The 19,134-nt window shown below is 38.4% G+C and overlaps 1 protein-coding gene and 1 long non-coding RNA gene across 5 annotated transcripts in view; one reads left to right on the forward strand and one right to left on the reverse strand.

The window, feature by feature from the left end:
• Positions 1 to 19,134, reverse strand: part of NT5DC1 (5'-nucleotidase domain containing 1) — a 105,427-nt gene that overhangs the window by 16,670 nt on the left and 69,623 nt on the right. For all 4 annotated transcript variants that reach the window (XM_081530056.1, XM_081530058.1, XM_081530055.1 and 1 more), the window contains exons 7-8: positions 2,988 to 3,162; positions 284 to 381 (exon numbers count right to left, since the gene is read on the reverse strand). In XM_081530056.1, coding sequence (XP_081386182.1) covers positions 284 to 381; positions 2,988 to 3,162 — 273 coding nt within the window. The remainder of the gene's footprint in view (positions 1 to 283; positions 382 to 2,987; positions 3,163 to 19,134) is intronic.
• On the forward strand, positions 2,388 to 9,430 carry LOC145521450 (uncharacterized). Its single transcript, XR_014065392.1, has 2 exons — positions 2,388 to 6,510; positions 8,859 to 9,430. It is a non-coding gene; the product is annotated as an uncharacterized LOC145521450 (long non-coding RNA).

A 19,134-nucleotide genomic window follows, 5' to 3' on the forward strand; every position in this document is an offset into this window, starting at 1 on the left:
CCTGTGGGCACTCTAAGGTGGCCTCCCAGTTTATTCTGCATCACCAGGCAGTCACTGCCACCTTGACAGGCAACACGGCCTGTAATCCCATCCCAGGCATTCACCAACTTGCTTATGTGTTTGTTTTTGCATCCTCATGAGGGGAAAGAACACTTAGCATCTCTTTAATTCCCTTTGTTGCATCTAACACGGAATTTTGCACATGGTTGTCAGCCAACAGGTACTTATTAAATGAATGAATAAATCTTCAAAAGGAGAGGAAAAACACAAACTGTTGACTCACCAAGGGTCCGGAAAGGCCTCTGACTTGGTAAATGAGAGAAGAAACCAGGCTTCAATGCATTTGTAATCACAATATCAAAAAGATCTTCAAAATCATTCCTAAAAAGCAATGATATTTTTCATAAATTTATTTTAAGGAATTAGAAAAGGTCCATATAAAACAGAACTTAGTCTTTGCCTATTTGACCACAGCATCATTTCTTATTTTTTGATTAACTTATGCTGGAAATAGAAGGTGGTCAAGCACTAATTATCCAGACACCACCCGAAGTATATACATAAGGGGAAAAAAAGCACATAACTCATTAACTCTAGGTGCTAAGCTGACTTTCTCACTATGGCAACAGTTATAGTGTATAAACTCGATAGTTCTAACATCTAAGTATTCACACACTATGTTTTCAAATTTGGGGCCCGAAATTTGTTTGAATTTGTTAGCATCAAGAGTTATTAATAATTTTGTGTGCCTCATGGGTCCTACAGAAAGCTAGCATTGTATTGAGTCAGGAGACATCTTTCACAGAGTGTTAAAAAAATCAGGGTAGTCTTATAATATTGTTATTTTTAGATAATAATAAAATTTTTTTTTTTAGTCTGTATTTAATACTATATTAAGGATTATTTGGGACAGCAAAGGAAAGATAGTTCTTGCTCCTGACAGACTCACTATTATATTGGGGAGGTAATATTTACCCAACATTTTAGAATACTTTTATAACAGCAGAACTGTACTACAGAGGAATTCAGATATGATGAAAACTTCTGGTAACCTACACTAATGAAAAAAAATTAAGACTCCCCAGTGTTTACTCTGAAGCATGGTCCCGGTACCAGGACACAAAATTCTCTATAGAAGGCACTTACTTCCCAAGGCATCTGGGACTGCAGCCTTAATTCACTTCAAGGATCCCATCTCTATATATTAATCAGAAAGCAGAAAACCACCAAAAGACTGTAACTGTACTACAGGTCAGTCTGAACCCACACGTGCTGAGGAACATGGGAATCAGAGAACTGAACAAGTCAGCCAGGGGTCAGTTTGGAGGCTAAACTTTGCTTCATACTCACAGCAATTCAGTACAGTGTCTGATAAAATTTGAGGAAACATTCAGTTCAGTTCAGTTCAGTCACTCAGGTGTGTCCGACTTTTTGCGACCCCATGGACTGCAGCATGCCAGGCCTCCCTGGCCATCACCAACTCCCGGAGTTTACGCAAACCCATGTCCATCGAGTCGCTGATGCCATCCAGCCATCTCATCCTCTGTCGTCCCCTTCTCCTCCTGCCCCTAATCCTTCCCAGCGTCAGGGTCTTTTCCAATAAGTCAACTCTTTGCATGAGGTGGCCAATGTATTGGAGTTTCAGCTTCAACATCAGTCCTTCCAATGAACACCCAGGAGTGATCTCCTTTAGGATGGACTGGTTGGATCTCCTTGCAGTCCAAGGGACTCTCAACTTCTCCAACACCACAGTTCAAAAGCATCAATTCATCGGTGCTCAGCTTTCTTCACCGTCCAACTCTCACATCCATACGTGACCACTGGAAAAACCATAGCCTTGACTAGACGGACCTTTGTTGACAAAGTAATGTCCCTGCTTTTTAATATGCTATCTAGGTTGGTCATAACTTTCCTACCAAGGAGTAAGCGTCTTTTAATTTCATGGCTGCAATCACCATCTGCAGTGATTTTGGAGCCCAACAAAATAAAGTCTGACACTGTTTCCATTGTTTCCCCATCTATTTCCCATGAAGTGATGGGACCAAATGCATGATCTTAGTTTTCTGAATGTTGAGCTTTAAGCCAACTTTTTCACTCTCCTCTTTCACTTTCATCAAGAGGTTCTTTAGTTCCTCTTCACTTAGGGCAAATCTAGTAGCCAATTTCAGAATCTAGATCAGACCATGGATATTCCCCATAAGGATGCCATAAATAAGTATGAATGCTTACTGAATTTATCAACTACTCTGCCTAATACTTTAACCTGTATTGTGCTATTTAAATTTCCCCTAACACCTATGTGGTATTGCTGCTGTTCAGTGGCCAAGTCATGTCCAACTCTCTGCGACCCCATGGACTACAGCATGTCAGGCTTCCTTGTTCTTCACTATCTCCTGGAGTTTGCTCACTGTCCCATTTTTAAGATGATGAAATGAAGGTTTAGATAGGTTACAGAACCTACCCTGGGTTATAGAGTAAGTTGCAAGGCAGGGCTTGCGCCCACATCTGCCATGAGTCTATACATTTATACTGTCTCAATGTTCATGGATGTCAATCCCACACCTGGCTGGGTAAATGGTGAAGTGCCTGGCTTCACAAGGAAACGGCTGCAGAGGGGCTGTACTCCAGGTGAAGTGTCAGGGAGCAAAATCTATAACTCAGTGTCCTTCAATAATCACCCAAAGCTGAGAAACCATAGTCACGGAGGATTGCCTGAACGACTTGTGGTCTGTCCACAAGATTTTTCAGAAAATCTAAAGTCCATCAGCTATGAGCATACTGGGCCTGGCAATACTGCTTTGCTAAAATATATTTGGGGTGTCTTGCTGTCAGCAGATGTTGAGGGCTGTTATGAGAAACAACTATGTGTCACTTAGTATTGTTTAATATAATGACATGGTCATGGTTGAACACTTTTAAAAGAGCACTGGTCTAACCTGTTATCAGGATTTTATAAGACCATGAAAACAAAATGACTCACCACTTACCCAAGGATATATTCGCAGAGGAGTCTACAGTAATCACTGTGAGAACTGGTAATTAACATAAGGATTTTGCCAGCATTCTTTAGCTGTCGAAGCCACTTTTTCACTGATTCCGGACAAGTGTGTAAATATTTGCCTGGATCTCTTTTTATTTCTGGAAAATATATTCCACAGTTTTCTGAAAAATAAAAATATCACAGAGATTTAAAAATTGTTTGTGATTCACTGTATTCTCAAATAAGTTCTTCTCTCTCAAATTATAAAATTAAAAGGACAAAAACTATGTTCAAACAACCTAGCAACAATGCCATTACTAACTGCTTCTTAAGAATACTTCTTGTTCTTTATGTAAAAATATGATGACCGAAAATGTCAGTTGAAAACATTTTCTGGTTGTTTGACAAGTGTTAAAACAGATAACATAGTAAACAAAATATATCAGCACTTTGAAATCAGAGAAAAACTCACTGTATTTGAAATGTCAATAAATACTCTTTCAATCATTCAACAAATACTTGCTGAATTCAGACAACAAACAAATACACACTCAGATAATGCAGCAGGAAAACATCTTTGGCATGAAGCAGTGGAGAAGGGAGATGGGTTCTGTTTCACATGGAATTGAGACTAGATGTCCTGGGTCTGTTACAGCCTCTGGGAGGTGCTGTGATGTTAAATGGAAAAACAAGCCAGAAAAGGCAGGAAGGCAGTGTGACTGACAGACAAAGTTGAAGAACCTGAGTCACTGAGCTGGCCCAGCTCTGTTCCTCTGGGTCTTTAGATAGAGTCCAAGTCAGATGTACCCAGTGTTTGATATGGATCCTTAAAAGTGAAGTGTGCTTAGGCAGACAATTGCAGATTTGGTTGAAATGCAATTAGATTCATACGGCACTTTAGAGATACAGCTTTTGGGGCATGATAGCACTGGTAAGCACATAAAGAGAACCTGAGCTTACTTTCCTTAACTGCTAGAGAAAAGACACATGCATAAACAAATCACGAAGTGAAAGAGCTTGTGCTGAATGATAAAATGATGCAACAGATATAGTCTATATATCTGTAATTCTGTTCAGGGTCATGCACTTAAGCGAAATGAAAAGTTTTACTTCAAGAATGTTAGGACAAGAAAGAAGAGTCTCTAAGGGAAAAAAACAAACAACAAAAACAGAAATGGCACCAAATACTGTTATCTGACTGCCCAAATCCACTCTCCTTCTTTGCTGGACAGCATTCTAATTGTGTTGGAGGTTTCATCCTCCTCTGAGGGGCTGGGTGCTCAGAGAGGGTGGGTCTCTTCCAGTCCAACCTAACAGAGTAATTCCTTCCCATGTCCTGGTCATGTGAAACAACCCAATTTAACAACAGCTTAACCATTAAGGACATCTATTATTTGCAGCCTACAATATCTTTCTTCAGAAAATAATACAATGTAAGAGTTATTCATAATCAGACCAAAGTATTACTTAACAAAAGGAAGAATGTTGTAAAATGAGAAAAACAGACGTCAGAGTGCCACGAACAACAGAAACAAACTTCGTGCTCTCATATTCTGCCCTACAGAGAACATGTGTTCTTGGATCTCTTAATATCCCAGACGTTAGGTAATGGCCCTTGAAAAAACTAAAATATATCTTCTGTTTTTCATGGATGAGAAGATACTAGTAAGAAAGGACTAATTTAAGAATGAAAAAATAATATATTTAAATAGCTAAAAACAGAATAGTTTGATGAGTAATGATCAAAGCAATGGCAGAAGCTGTGTCTCTCTCAGAATTTATCTGAGGCAGTCATATGTAAGATTATTTCACCCAGAAAAACAAAAGTTTTTGTAGTAATCTAATGGGCTGGGTAGTATATAATGCTGAAGATACTTAAGCATCTATATTCAGAAACAATTGCTGAGAAAAGGCTATTTTTTCTTTAGCTTATGTGTGCTTAGTGCCACCTAGTGTTCAACATGTAAATTACTGTTAAAAAGCTATTCCATTTCCAAATGAATTAAAAACAAATAAAACATATAAACAGAGCATTTTGAAATTCCTGCCTAGATTAATATTAGTTTCCCTTAGTAAGCGTAATCTAAAAGAGTGCAAACATAATAGTTCAGTTGGAGAAAACCGCTCCTTGAGGAAATAATGGAGATGTTCTTGCTTTGTTCACAAGCCAGAGAGAAATGAACTAAAAAAGACAAATCCTGTACAAATGGATATTTTATGGTAGATTATGGGTTGCTCTAAGTATAAAAAGTCACTAAACGTGGTTGGGGAAAATATTTTTCATCCCTTGTAACCTCAAATCACTACGGGAATAGAAGGTATGTTAACATAAATACACACTCATCTTTTTAAGTTTATTTTTACTGATATAACTAACACATAACACTGTGTAAGTTTAAGGTGTACAATGTGTTGATCTGACATTTACACACTGCAGAAGATTATTACTGTATTTATCTAACACATCTATCATGTCACACAATCATTTCTTTTTCTTTTTTCGTGGTGAGAACAATTCAGATCTCATCTCTGAGCAATTTTGAAGCTTATAATTTAGTACTGCGGTCCATAATATATACCCATTATTTTTACTGAAATAGTCAAGCTATTAAGCTGAAGAATTTATGTTAAATATATTATGCTGGAATACTAACTGCCTATTAAATTATTTCCCTGAAAGCAGGGAGTCTGACTTTCTGTTTGACATGAAGCAATGAATACTTAAATTAGCAGAGGGGCAAGACACAGGAACATTTATGTTTATTTAAAGTCAAAGTAATAAATGATTTGTAACATATAACCTATGATAAAAATTCTATTATTCATGTCCTATTAATGTCATCCTATCTAAAGTACCTTCCTTTCTATACCCCTATTGATAAAAATAATCATGTTTATTCTATTTTTATACTGAGAGATTTACACTGACCAGACAAGACAGGGAACCGAGACTGAGACCTAAGGTGGAAAGAAAGGAATGGTCTTGTTTGTTCTCCACTCACAAGGCAGCCTGTGTTTTCACTTAACCTCAAAAGAATTCTATTTCACTGCCATTTTATGTAACTCATTTTCCTGGCCTTTCCACTCCTCTTCTATCCTTAGATGATGATATTTTCTGTATCCAGAGGGGATTAAAAGTAAAAAATTTAAAAAGCTAGTTCTAAAGAATAAAGGTTTCACTCTTCTATATTAGAAATTCGGTATTAATGCAGTCATGGGAATAACAGCAAAGTGTTGCGACAGTCCTTTGGGCAGAGAAAATGACCTGCATGTAACCAATGTAATTTAGGATTGAGGGACCTCTCGTGGTAAAAAAATATAAGTACAACTTGAATATTAAAAATGCTTTTTTAGTTTAATAGACAATTGTGCCACATCACGATTTCTATCATCATGGAATAAGTAAGCATTTTCCTTGTTAACTGTATTGCCAGTGTTGGTGTGATGTGTGGTTCGTTTTCTCAAAGCTGCCGTGCAGGAGGATCAGAGATTCTGGAATGCTATCAGCTCCACCATCAGCTCCAATTAAGGTCTGTTATCATTTCCATTGCAGAACATAATTTAGGAGAGACTGAAATATTTACAACCTTTGTAGGTTATAGAAGAGCAGGCCAGTGAACAGCTAAAATGTTCAGCCATTAACTGTTTAAATATATTTGCAGTAAGGGATGATACAATTTTCTGAAATACACATATACTATATAAATTTCTTTTGGCCAAGCGATACTGAAATAGTTTTTGAAGGATGAATGACATAAACAATAGATTAAAAAATGTTCTAATTTTTTTTTTGTTTATAGAAGGCAAAAGATGAAACTGAAATTTAATATTAAAACAGATTTTCTGTTTATGGGCCCTATATGGGCCCTAAATGGTTTGCTTTTAATATCTGTAAATAAAGAAATCTAGAATATCTAGATTGAGTAAAGTGAGTATCTATGTACTAAACATAATGCTTGGAAAAGGACAACAAGAATTGAGAAATGAAGGGTAAATATATTGAAAAACATAATCTATAAAATCTACATGAACAGTGTTTGACTTCTATCTCTGTATCTGTGTCTTACCCCAAAGACTCTGATTGAATTGATCTGGGCTGGAGTGGTGACACTGAATTTCTTTTTAAAGCTTTCCAAGCAATTTCAATGTGCAGTTAGGATCAAGAATTATGGCTCTAAAGATAAGAACTAGAACTTTTGCTCTTATTATCTGTATATCCTGCCTGCCTCATTGGAATCACTGGCTCTCAGAGAGCAGGGACTTCTTAATTTTATGGTATCTTATTACCTAACATGAACTATGTGACCTCAATGCTTACATGTCTAAATCTTTGTGCTTTAAATTTAACTTATCTGGTGATCAGCATCTGTTAAAGAAAAATAACATGTGCAGAAGAAGCAGAAGTCAAATGCTTCAAATCTGTATTCAGTGCTGTAATTGTTGAATAATATGCTTTTCCTCACAATACCTATAGAAGTTTTTCATAGTAACTGAGCTGATGTTGGGCTTCCCTGATTTGCCCCTGGTTTGATTCCTGAGTCGGGACATCTCCTAGAGAAGGGATAGGCTACCCACTCCAGTATTCTTGGGCTGATGTTATCTATGCTATTATCTGGGAACTGAGATTTTATATTGCGATAGGCAAAAAAAAAAACAACAAAAAAACCCAAAGTAAATGTCTTACACATTGAGGTATAAGCATTATCTTCCTTTGTGGAATGCATTGTCCTCTCCCTGCTGCTTTAGAAATGTTTGCCGCTTGTCTGTGGAGCATTTCCCAACATTTCCTAGACATCATTCATCATACTGCATGATAATAAACACTTCTAATAAGCGTGCTTATGTATTTTTTATGTATTTTTATGTATTTTTCTTTCTCCTGAGACTGAGATCTTTTAGGAAAATAACTGTCTTTACCTTCGTATTTACATTCTCGATGTCAGGGAACAGTAGAGGATGAATAATTGTAGAAGTAAGTCTGTGTGAGGGGAGAGCTACCAAGTAAGATTTATCAGGTGATCAGAAAAGCCCGAAGCCGGCAAACTGCAGCCTGCAAGCTAAGAAAGGTATTTACTTAAGATGGTTATAGAAGTATCTACATAAAGCCTATAATCTTTACATGATCTGGTCCTTTGAAAAAGTTACTTGATTCCTGGTACAGTATTTCATAATTTTAAGACCGTAACAATAAACAATAGTTATAACTCAGTTTTAGAAAGTGCCAGCAAGACTAATGAAGTTGTTCATTTGAGAGATCCTGTTTAAAGGTTTCACAGTATCTCAGCAGAGTGACTATTAGAAGATCATGTGTGATAAAACTGCTTTCTGAAAGACAATATAAATACTTCTACGTATTTTTTTCACCATGACATACTTGCTAAGTGCTCAGTTGCTCAATCATGTCTGACTCTTTGCGACACCACGGACTGTAGCCCACCAGGCTCCTCTGTCCATGGGATTTCCTGGCAAGCATACTGGAATGGGTTGCCATTTGCTTCTCCAGGGCATCTTCCTGACCTAGGAATCAAACCCGCGTCTTCTGTGTCCCCTGCATTGGCAGGCAGATTTTCTACTGCTGAGCCACCAGGGAATCCCTACTTGCCCCTCAGTTATTTTCTGGCCTGGGTCTTCTAACAGTCTCTTCTACTGACCAGAGAAGGTTCTCGTCACTTTTCCATCTTGTTAAAACAAACCTAAATCTGCCTTTGCCATTGCCTGTATGATTCTGATATACCTTATTTTTTAGTCTCTGAATAAAATATTTCCAGGTTCATTTGCTCTGCTTACTAACGGAGCAATTATAGCAAGGGCCGCGGCAAGACACTTCTAGTTAGTCCAGGACAAAAGCTTACCGCTGGTAATATTTTCCCTTGTTAAGGTCAGAGGAACTAGAAAGATCCAAGAAAGGCACATGAAGACAAAGATGACATCATCAGAAGGACCTAAAGAGCGTGTCGCTTGGGATGAATAAAGGCACTACTGCCTAAACACACACAAGTTAGCTTCAGAAGAAACAGGAATGTTTTCCTTGGTACAGCAAATCAAAGATGCCCCAGGTAAAACCTGGGACAAGTTTTAGGGGTCAGCTTCAAGGAGATGCACTGTAAATTTTGTCTCAAAATAGGTTTTAAATGTATTTGCCAGGCATGAAACCATCTAGCGTGGTTTCTGTCTTCACCAGAGGACACAGACCCACATATTATTCTGACCTGAAACCTCCCAGCTCCTCCAGAAGAAAGAAGATGGAAAAAATCAGGAGAACTAAAACAGGATAGCTTGGGGCAAAGCAGGCTCAGAGAGGTGCCGGTGCTTAACCCTTTAAAAGAAAGTTATAGCTGGCTTCTCTAGCTCTGAGGCACACAGAGATCAGAAACAGTAACAGGAATAAAGCAGTCATATGGCAGACACTAGAGTTCATTTACAATAAATGTTTTGAGGGAATCTTCCTCCTACCGAGGACTCCAGTGCTCAGTTACTTAACGATTCTTAAAAAAAAAAAAAAAAAAAACACACCAAAAAACAAAAAAACGTGTTTCTTCCCACCTGGTTTTTCTCCTGGAGTAGAGAGCTTAACAAAATGGCGAGACAGCATTTTAGAAGGTACACACAATGCTCAATTCAGCTCCCCAAAGAATATAAATAACTAAAAAAACCCCATTATGGGAAGCTAGTCTTCATTCTACAATAATCCATTTTGAACAGAGTGGAGAAAGCCCGGGGGCACAGCTGACTCAGGCTCAGCCGCTAACATACAGCCTGGAGCCTCTGCAGGGAGGGGCAGGACCTCAGGCAGAAGCTGGGGAGAAGGGGCTGGAGGGGTCCAGCTGGGTCGTCCTGGGTCCCACTGGCTTCCAGAGAACAGTCTACTCTAAGGAGGGCTCTTAATCTCAGTCTCTCTGTTTCCTTCTCTGGCCTACCTCCTCCCAATTTGACTAATACAAACAAGTTTACGTATCTGGGGTAATTTTCTGAACTAACTAACATATAGTCATATTAAGGTGACAACCATATATATTTTTAAAATACTTAAATGTGAAAAACTTCTAAAGCTAAAAATCAAAAAACAACTCAGCTGGGTAACATGAAAAAATCTTAAAAACAATGTTAAAAATTCAATTTTAGACATACATACATATATATATAATTAAAGATTTTGAAAGAAAGATATTTTTCTGCTTTCTCCGTCACACTATCAATCTTAAGCCATTACTCAAAACCAATTTCTTTCCTGCTTTTCTAAATTCCATCCTGCTTTCAGGAGTCAACATAATTTCCACTTTTTCTACTTTTCTCCGTTTCAATCTGCCAGCTACGATATTCTAGTTTACATACACCAACTCTTATTATTTTTCTATATAGTTTATTGTGTAAGAATTTTACCTTCTATTTAATCTCTATAAATCAAATTTCTTTGCGTCATTATAGTGATTAGCATTACAACAATTAGATTCTGAGCATAGAACACATTCAATAAAGGTAATGTAATTAAACTTTCTCTTAAGGATGTTAAACATACTTGCCTGAAATCTTTGTGAGTATAAAGTACTATGTGGTTCAATGAAATAAACAATTTCTTCTGTAGTCAAAGGTGAACTTTATTTCTGCTTAATCTAAATGAGGCCTACTCATAAATTTTAGGGCTTTCCAGGTGGCGCTAGTGGTAAAGAACCCACTTACCAATGCAAAAGACTTAAGAGACACAGTTCAATCCCTGGGTGGGGAAGATCCCCTGGAGGAGGGCACAGCAACCCACTCCAGTATTCTTGCTTGGAGAATCCCATGGACAGAGGAGCCTGGTGGGCTGCAATCCATAGGGTCACACACAGTCGGACACGACTAAAGTGACTTAGCATGCATGCATATATAAAATTTAATTAAATGGAAGACTAAAGTTCTTAGGAGAAGTAGTGCAGATCTGATTGCTGGTATATATTTAGTGAATATCATCAGTGTTTCAGAATAAAGCACAATAAACCTGCTATAAGCATATAACAGTTCTAGTTATCAAGGCCAGGGATCCTGTAAGTTCCCTGAAGTGTGTGTTAGTTGCTCAGTTGTGTTCAACTCTTTACGACCCCATGGACTGTAGCCTGCTAGGCTCCTATGTCCATGGGATTCTCCAGGTAAGAATACTGGAGTGGGCTGCCATTCCCTTCTCCAGGAAATCTTCCCGACCCAGGGATTGAACCTGGGTCTCCTGCATTGCAGGTAGACTCTTTTATCATCTGGACCACCAGGGAAGCCCAAGTTCCCAGAAAACACGAATGAAACAACACTGGCCTAATCAAACTTTGTCATTACGAAAAGTTATATTCTGACTACTCCTGACTTAAGAAAAAATCTGTTAAGAAAGCATATGACATAAGTGATCGGACTATTTCTTTCTAAAGGAAAGGAGCTGAACACAAATCCAGAGAAGCAGAAAGCCTGGAATTACTCACTAACCAAGAAAGAAACAAACATTCAAAATTCAATTTAAGTGAGGCAAATATTTTACTCACAGTATTCGGCAAAAGTTAGCAATGAACACCAAATGAGCTATGTGTACTAAATGAAGAAAAATGTGAATGAAAAGGAAATTGCACTAGACCTCAGATGCCCAGTAACAGTTCCATTTATCTGAAAACTATGACAAAGAAAATGTTTTTCTTTGCAGATAAGAACTCCATTTACATTTCCAAAGGAGTTTAATCTAATGTCTCGTGCCAGCAAATTAAATCATTATAGAGCAGAGGAGGGGAGAGCGAAAGGAATTTGTGATTTTTCAGATGACATCTTTAAGTAATGGCTCTTGCTACTGATGGAGAGTGGCTACTCCATTCTTACTGAAAAGCCTTCAAAGGACAGAGCAGGTGGGTGCAGAGCATATCAACATACATAACAACCACATTACAAGATGCAGTCCTGGGTGATCCTGGATGGCCTGAATCTCAATCAGACAGTCCTGGTTCAAGTGTCAGTTGTGCAATTTGCTTGGGTAGGTGTCCTGGTCATTCAGCTACTTTGTTGGCTTATCTGTGAAACGATGATGATACTAGAACCCACCCGGTAAGATTATTAGGTGGATGAAACACAATAATGTATGTGAAACACCTGCTCAGTGCTTGGCACATGGTAAACACTCTCTGTGAGCCACCCTGGCTTAAATATAGACTTAAATCAACTGTGAAATCCCCCCTCCTATGGGCCACGTTGCATCAGAAGCCTGTCCCACAAGGGTTGAAAATGCAAGGTTTCATGATCAACATGGTACTTACTTTCAAAACATATTTGGAAAAAACTTCAAACGTTCTACTGACCAGGATGCCGGGCAGTGTCTTTTTTTGCCAGTTCCAGAGAAAAACACAGGACTGAATGCCCACTGCTCCATTATTTGACATTTCTCGTAGTGCTGGGCAGACAACCTTGCAGACCACAAAACCCCATCTCCTCACTGTGGACACTGAATACAAGGCCTAGAGAGGCTGACTTGCCTGTCATCACACAATGGTGTTACTATATCTTTCATTTCACTGTCCGTTAATAAAGTAGAGCATCTTTTTGTATTGTTATTAGTGACCATCTTTCATTCCTTTTGCAGTTCTATAATACACAAGGTTGGGAATGAAGCACTCACACACACACACACAAGTTTGTTGAACCAACTAGGTGCATTGAGGGCTATTTATGTCAAATAACTTGATTACAAAAATTCACCAAACTCACTTGGAGAGCACTTGGTAAACTCAAGTATTGTATTATTAACTCCTCAAGTATTTCTGATTCCACCGAAGGCCTACAGGCTCACATCAGAGCATTATTCTCTCTTATCCAACTGTTTTCCTGAAGGACCAAAGGCCATCGTCTTCAAGGCGTTTTCTAGCTGGGCCTATGGAAAGTTAGAAGTGTTACATTTGATGATCACTCTGCATGTATGGGTGTGTTTGTGACTCTAAGCATATCTGTGGACTTAAACTATTGAGCCAGCTGGTCCCTACTGCCTTTTTCCAAAAGTTAAATTATGATTGTTGTTGGTCAGTCGCTCAGTTTTGTCTGACTCCTTGTGACCCCATGGACTGCAGCACTCCAGGCTTCCCTGTCCTTCACCATCTCCTGGAGCTTTTTCAAACTCACATCTACTGAGTCGGTGATGCCATCCAACCATCTCATCCTCTGTCATCCCCTTTTTCTCCTGCCCTCAATCTTTCCTAGCATTCGGGTCTTTTCCAATGAGTTAGCTCTTTGCCATCAGGTGGCCAAAGTATTGGAGCTTCAGCTTCACCATCAATCCTTCCAATGAATATGCAAGACTGATTCCCTTTAGGATTGACTGGTTTGATCTCCTTGCAGTCCAACGGACTCTCAAGAGTCCTCTCCAACACCACAGTTCAAAAGCATCAATTCTTTGACGCTCAGCCTTCTTTATGGTCCAATTCTCACATCCATACATGACTACTGGAAAAACCATAGCTTTGATTGTACGGACCTTTGTCGGCAAAGTAACATCTCTGCTTTTTAATATGCTGTCTCGGTTTGTTATAGCTTTTCTTTCAAGGAGCAAGCGTCTTTTAATTATGATTACCATTATAGAAATTAAGTGGTCCCACCACATCCTGACAATATCCTGTATTGGTGAGGATACTGAGAATATAAAGCATCTAGAACTCTCCTACACTGTACAAGTATTCTGGAAAATTGTTTGGGAGATCTACCACAACTGAATGAACACACACCCTTATCCAATAATGCAGCAATTCCATTTCGAGGGATCGATCTAACAGGAGCATGTAAACAGGTACACAAAAGAAACACATGTACATGATGTTCATGAAGCATTATTTGTATAGCCCCCAATTTAAATTTACCCAAATTTCTATTAACTGTGTAGAATAGATAAATAAATTGTGGTAGAGTCATATAACTGTGTACTATACAGTAACGAAAAGGGATGAATTATTGTTACATTATACAATAGGGACAAATTATAGAGACATTATGTTCAGGAAAAGAAACCAGATGGAAGAACACAGATATAGCCTAATTCTACTTCTATAAAGTTAAAAATTAGGCAAAATTTATCTATGGTGTGAGATATCCTTCCAGGCAAGGGATATTGGCTAGAAGGGAGAATGAGGAGGGCTTCTAGGAGACTGGAAATTGTTCTATCAGCTGAAAATATGTTCATGAGTACCACTATTTAACAATAGTACTTATAAAAAACTGACACAACATTTTCATGACCATAAAACTTAATATAAGAAACCAAGTAGAAATAAGTGCTAAATCAGAAATTTAAGAGTCCAATCAAATGAGAATCTATGTAACCCAGCATTGTAAAACTGTTCAGAACAGAAAAGCAAGCATTTGGTAAATTAGTCTGTTTAAATTTTCATTAAATAACATATTAGAGTAGCTTTACTATTTCCTGTCTCCCAGCACAAGAAGTGTTTTTCTACTATCATAATCTGTGGGAGATAGTTGTCCATTAAACTTAATTTGAAAGCATTGTATTAAGACATCAAAAGCCATGTTATAAGGAAGAAAACTTCTAGTGGGGAAGGGCCCCAGTTTTTTTTGGCATTTAATACTGCTCCTAATAATATCTGTTACCTTTGTACTTTCCTTACGCTTTGAGAATTTCCAGTACAGAAACTGTTAAGTAATCAAAAACTGTCATTCTAATTTTTTCTACAGAGCTTCTGAATTTACTTGTTCAATTCAATAGCAGTAGTAATGGAAAGAGCTGTCATTGTTTTAGTATTTATCAGTAAATGCATTCTGAATTTATAAACCACAGTTCCCCTTTTCCCAGACTATAATCTCAAAATTCTATTCTTAACTTAATGGAAACATCATGTAGCTAGATTTTTGTCTGGCTCTGTAAGTCTCACTCAATCCTGATTTAAAGTGTCCCTGAATTTTGCAGGCATCAAATAACAGATTTGTATCTGTAAAAGAAAATAGTCCTTTGTTTTTAGAATTAAAGAAATAAACCTCTTGCCAATAATAATTTTCTAAAGGTTCAGACTCTTAAAGGTAGAGTCAAGGGCATATGAGACCACTGTTCCCTCATTTCCCCCAAAGAGAATGGTGAATTAAAACTCAGCAGCTTTTATTTTTTAGGGTTGACTTAAGATCTCAAGACTTTCAAGTCAGAAAGAGAGAAACAAGTATCGTATATTAACACATATATATGGAATCTAGAAAAACGGTACTGACGAAACTATTTTCAGGGAAGGAATGGAGACACAGATGTACAGAATGGACTTGTAGATATAGTCAGGGGAGGAGAGGCTAGGACGAACTGAGAAAGTAGCTCTGACATACACACAAAACCATGTATAAAATGGCTAGTTAGTGGGAAGCTGTTATATACAGGGAGCCCAGCCTGGCGCTCTATGATGACTTAGAGGGCTAGGATGCAGGAGGGGAGGGAGGCTCAATAGGAAGGAGATATATATACACATATGTGTAAAATTATGACTGATTTGCGTTGCTACACAGCAGAAACCAACACAACACTGTAAAGCAATTTTCATCCAATTAAAAAAAAAAGATCTCACAACTTTCAATTTAAATGGGCTAAAATTTAGTTGGAACTTTGTTTGGCCAATGGTTATATATTCGAAACATTCTAAGCACAAGAAAAGAAAGTTCCTCAAAAAATAATTTTTTTCTACAAGAAGGGCCAAGTGTGTAGAAGCAACTCTGGGAGCTAACATACAAGAGGAGCCCACATCCAATACTGTCTAGACCTGTGTTGTCTAATATGGTCATTAGCCACACGTGGCTATTTAAAGTTAAATTAACTAAAATTAAAATTTTAAAGTGAAGTCCTGCAACACCCTTGCCACATTTCAAGTGCTTGGCAGCAGCATGTGGCTAATGTCAGCCACACTGGACAGCACGGATATAGACCATCTCAACCCTGGGAGGTTCTACTGGTCAGAGCTCCTCTAGGATAACTTCAGTCCACGATTCCTAAAATTATCAGCCGTGGCTGCATAAAACTACGGTGTGGCACTGGGATCAAAATAGCAAGCAAACATGATCTGGTCCAGAAATAGAGCATTTAAAAAAGTAAAAGTCATAATTACAATCATGAAACCATGCCAAGGCTGCAGTGTGGACTTGTGGGAAAAACACTATGCCCAGAATCAGGTGTCTTGGGCTTTACACCTGCATTTCAGCTGTGTGTCTCTGTCCTCACCTGTCAGATGGCAGTCATTGTTATGGTTAATAATCGTGGTATTGGGTGGGATGGGTGACAAACCTAAATGATGCTGGTGCTTTAGGAGAGTGGTAAGCACTTGTTTATGTCATTATTTTTATGTTAAACAATGCTTTTGTTATCAGCAGTAAGCTTAACTACAGCAAATGTTTAGCTCAATGTGGTGCTTGAAACCAAAAAGCATTAATCGGAGTGATTTCATGTCAGTAGTTACATTAGGGAAACCTGATTGATTAGTTTTTAAGTACTAAAAGATTACAGACCACTGCTCTCTGTATAATGGAGTGATTCTGAATTAGGTATTTATAATGAACCATGCTCATATACATACCTCTATACAGCACTACATGCCTGGAATGAATAAACTGTTCACTGAAATAAGGAGGGTGGAGTAAAAAGGTGAGAGTATCACAAAGAAACCAGGTGTGTGCTAAGTCACTTCAGTCACTTTCGACTCTTTGCAACCCTATGGACTGTAGCCTGCCAGGCTCCTCTGTCCATGGGATTCTCCAAGCAAGAATAGTGGAATGGGTTGCCATTTCCTCCTCCAGGGTTTCTTCCTGACCCAGGGATTGAACCTGTGTCTCTTCTGTCTCCTGCACTGGCAGGCAGGCTCTTTACCACTAGCACCATCTGGGAAGCCCTCACATTAAATATTTTTTTATCCTGTAATACAATGTCTCACCAAGGTTTTACCATTCTGAAGGATCTCCCCATCTTCTATTCCTGTTCTGCATACATCTTGGGGCATTACCTGCTGGGCAGTCTGTGCTTCACCTGACAGCTAAAAGGGGGTGCTGCCACAGTACGTTATTTTTCCATTCCTCTTTGAGAAAACAGAAACCAAATAGGGAATCTTCCAGATCTTGGTTAGAAGAAAGAACCTATAAGCTGTAAAGGCAGCTCTGACAAGGTGCAGTAAGAAGGGAGCACATGTGGATTTCCTCACAACGGAAAGTAAAGCTGGTCTGCCATCAGATTTACGCCAACATGGTGAAGACTGTTATGTGATACGTAAGTACCATAGATAAGGACATTAAACATCACCATGAGAATGATGTCTGGGAGAGATCCCACAGACAGCCTTTTAAACCTTAGGAAGTCATATACTAGAGCAGCCTGCTAATATCTTTCTGAATAAAATAACCACTGTTTATAATAGTATCCTAATTTTATTTAGCTATACTTTTAAAAATAAACTTTAGAATAACGTTAGATCTACTGAAAAACTGCAAAGATAGTAAGAGAATTTCCATCACTCAGACTATTTTCCCTATTATTAACTCTTCACAATATTACAGGTTTGTCACAATGAATGAACCCATATTGATATATTATTAAAATGGCCACACTTTATTTTTATTTCCTTAGTTTTTATTTAATGTCTTTCTCCTTCTTCCAGGATCCCATACTACATGTAGCAGTCATGTCTCCTTAGGCTCCTCTTGGATATTCTCACATCATATCAAGGGTATACAGACCATCAACATGACATCTCAATGCTGATGTTGATCTCGAGCACCCAGATGAGGCAATGCTCATCAGGTTTTTCCACTGCAAAGTTATACTCTTTTCCCCTTACCATACTGCACTCTTTGGAAGGGAAGTCACTATGCACAGCCCTCAATTAAGGAGTGGGAAGTTATGTTCTGTCTCCTTGAAGGTGAAGTGTCTGCAAAAATTATTTGGAATTCATTTGCATAGAAAAGCAGTCTCTTCTCCTCATTTATTCATTCAATCATTTATTTATAACAACAGACTCATTGGTATTTATTTTATACTTTGGGTTATGGCAACCCACTCTGGTATTCTCGCCTGGAGAATTCCATAGACAGAAAAGCTTGGCAGGCTACAGTCCATGGGGTCACAAAGAGTTGGGCATGACTGAGTGACTAACACTTTTGGTTCTTACATGTGGGTCAAACAGAAGAAGGGGAGCTCTTTAAAATGAGCAGCCATGGCTCATGTATTTACCATATATGCCATCGCTTACCAGTAGGCCATGCATCTGCTATCTTCTAGTTCAGGAACAAGCTGTGCAGGACGACGGTATGGTGGCTTAGAAAGTCTGCCTTACCAAGTAGATGGCTGTTCCCCAGAAACTGTTGTTCACTGCTCAGTGACCTCAGTTTGGAGAGGAAGTAAGTGACTGAGTCCCTATTTGTTGATGCTGTCAGTGACCACCCAGCAGTTTGACAGAAGAAAGAACACTTATTTACTATGACCTCTCTTGGAAGCTTTAGAAAAGCTTGCTCATTCTTGGTACTAACATTCAGTGGAGGACATTTTCTGAGCAAAGCTAGGTGTGTCCTGGGATCATAAATCGCCATTGCCCTCTATAAAAAAATAGAGCTTACAGGGGCAGTATAATTTGGGGTGATCCTATTTGGGGAGATCCTGATGATGCAGATAGGTCTATGTAAAAATACTCCATGCACCATAATGTCTGGTACATAGTAACTGCTTGTCAATTGTAGCAACGATAAAAACCCCAATTTTTTTTTTTTAATAAATTTATTTATTTTAGTTGGGGGCCAATTACTTTACAATATTGTAGTGGCCTTTGCCACACATTGACATGTTTACTTAGTGTTTCCTAGGTGTCAGGCCCTGTGCAAAGTACATGTTTATCTCATCAAACACTCATAACTAGCCTATGAGTTAAGTGCCACTATCACTGTTACTACCTAAGTTATGAAGGAAGTCAGACGCTTATGGAATATATGACAGTTAAAGAAAGGAAAACTGTCATTTTGCGAAACAATCTTACTCCTGGAGATGACATGAGGTCATGAGACCACAGTGATAAACAAACGCCAACTTTAGCCCCTTAACATCCCCATACTACCAACCACAGTCTTAGAGGAGGTGTCAAACACTGGACGGGATGGGTGGATGCACCAGGAACTAACATAGTGTTGCAGGTCAATTATACTTCAAAACA

This window comes from Giraffa tippelskirchi, chromosome 9 (assembly GCF_054371585.1).
Source record: "Giraffa tippelskirchi isolate mGirTip1 chromosome 9, T2T-mGirTip1v1.2.pri, whole genome shotgun sequence".
In the NCBI taxonomy this organism is placed as follows: Eukaryota; Metazoa; Chordata; class Mammalia; order Artiodactyla; family Giraffidae; genus Giraffa; species Giraffa tippelskirchi.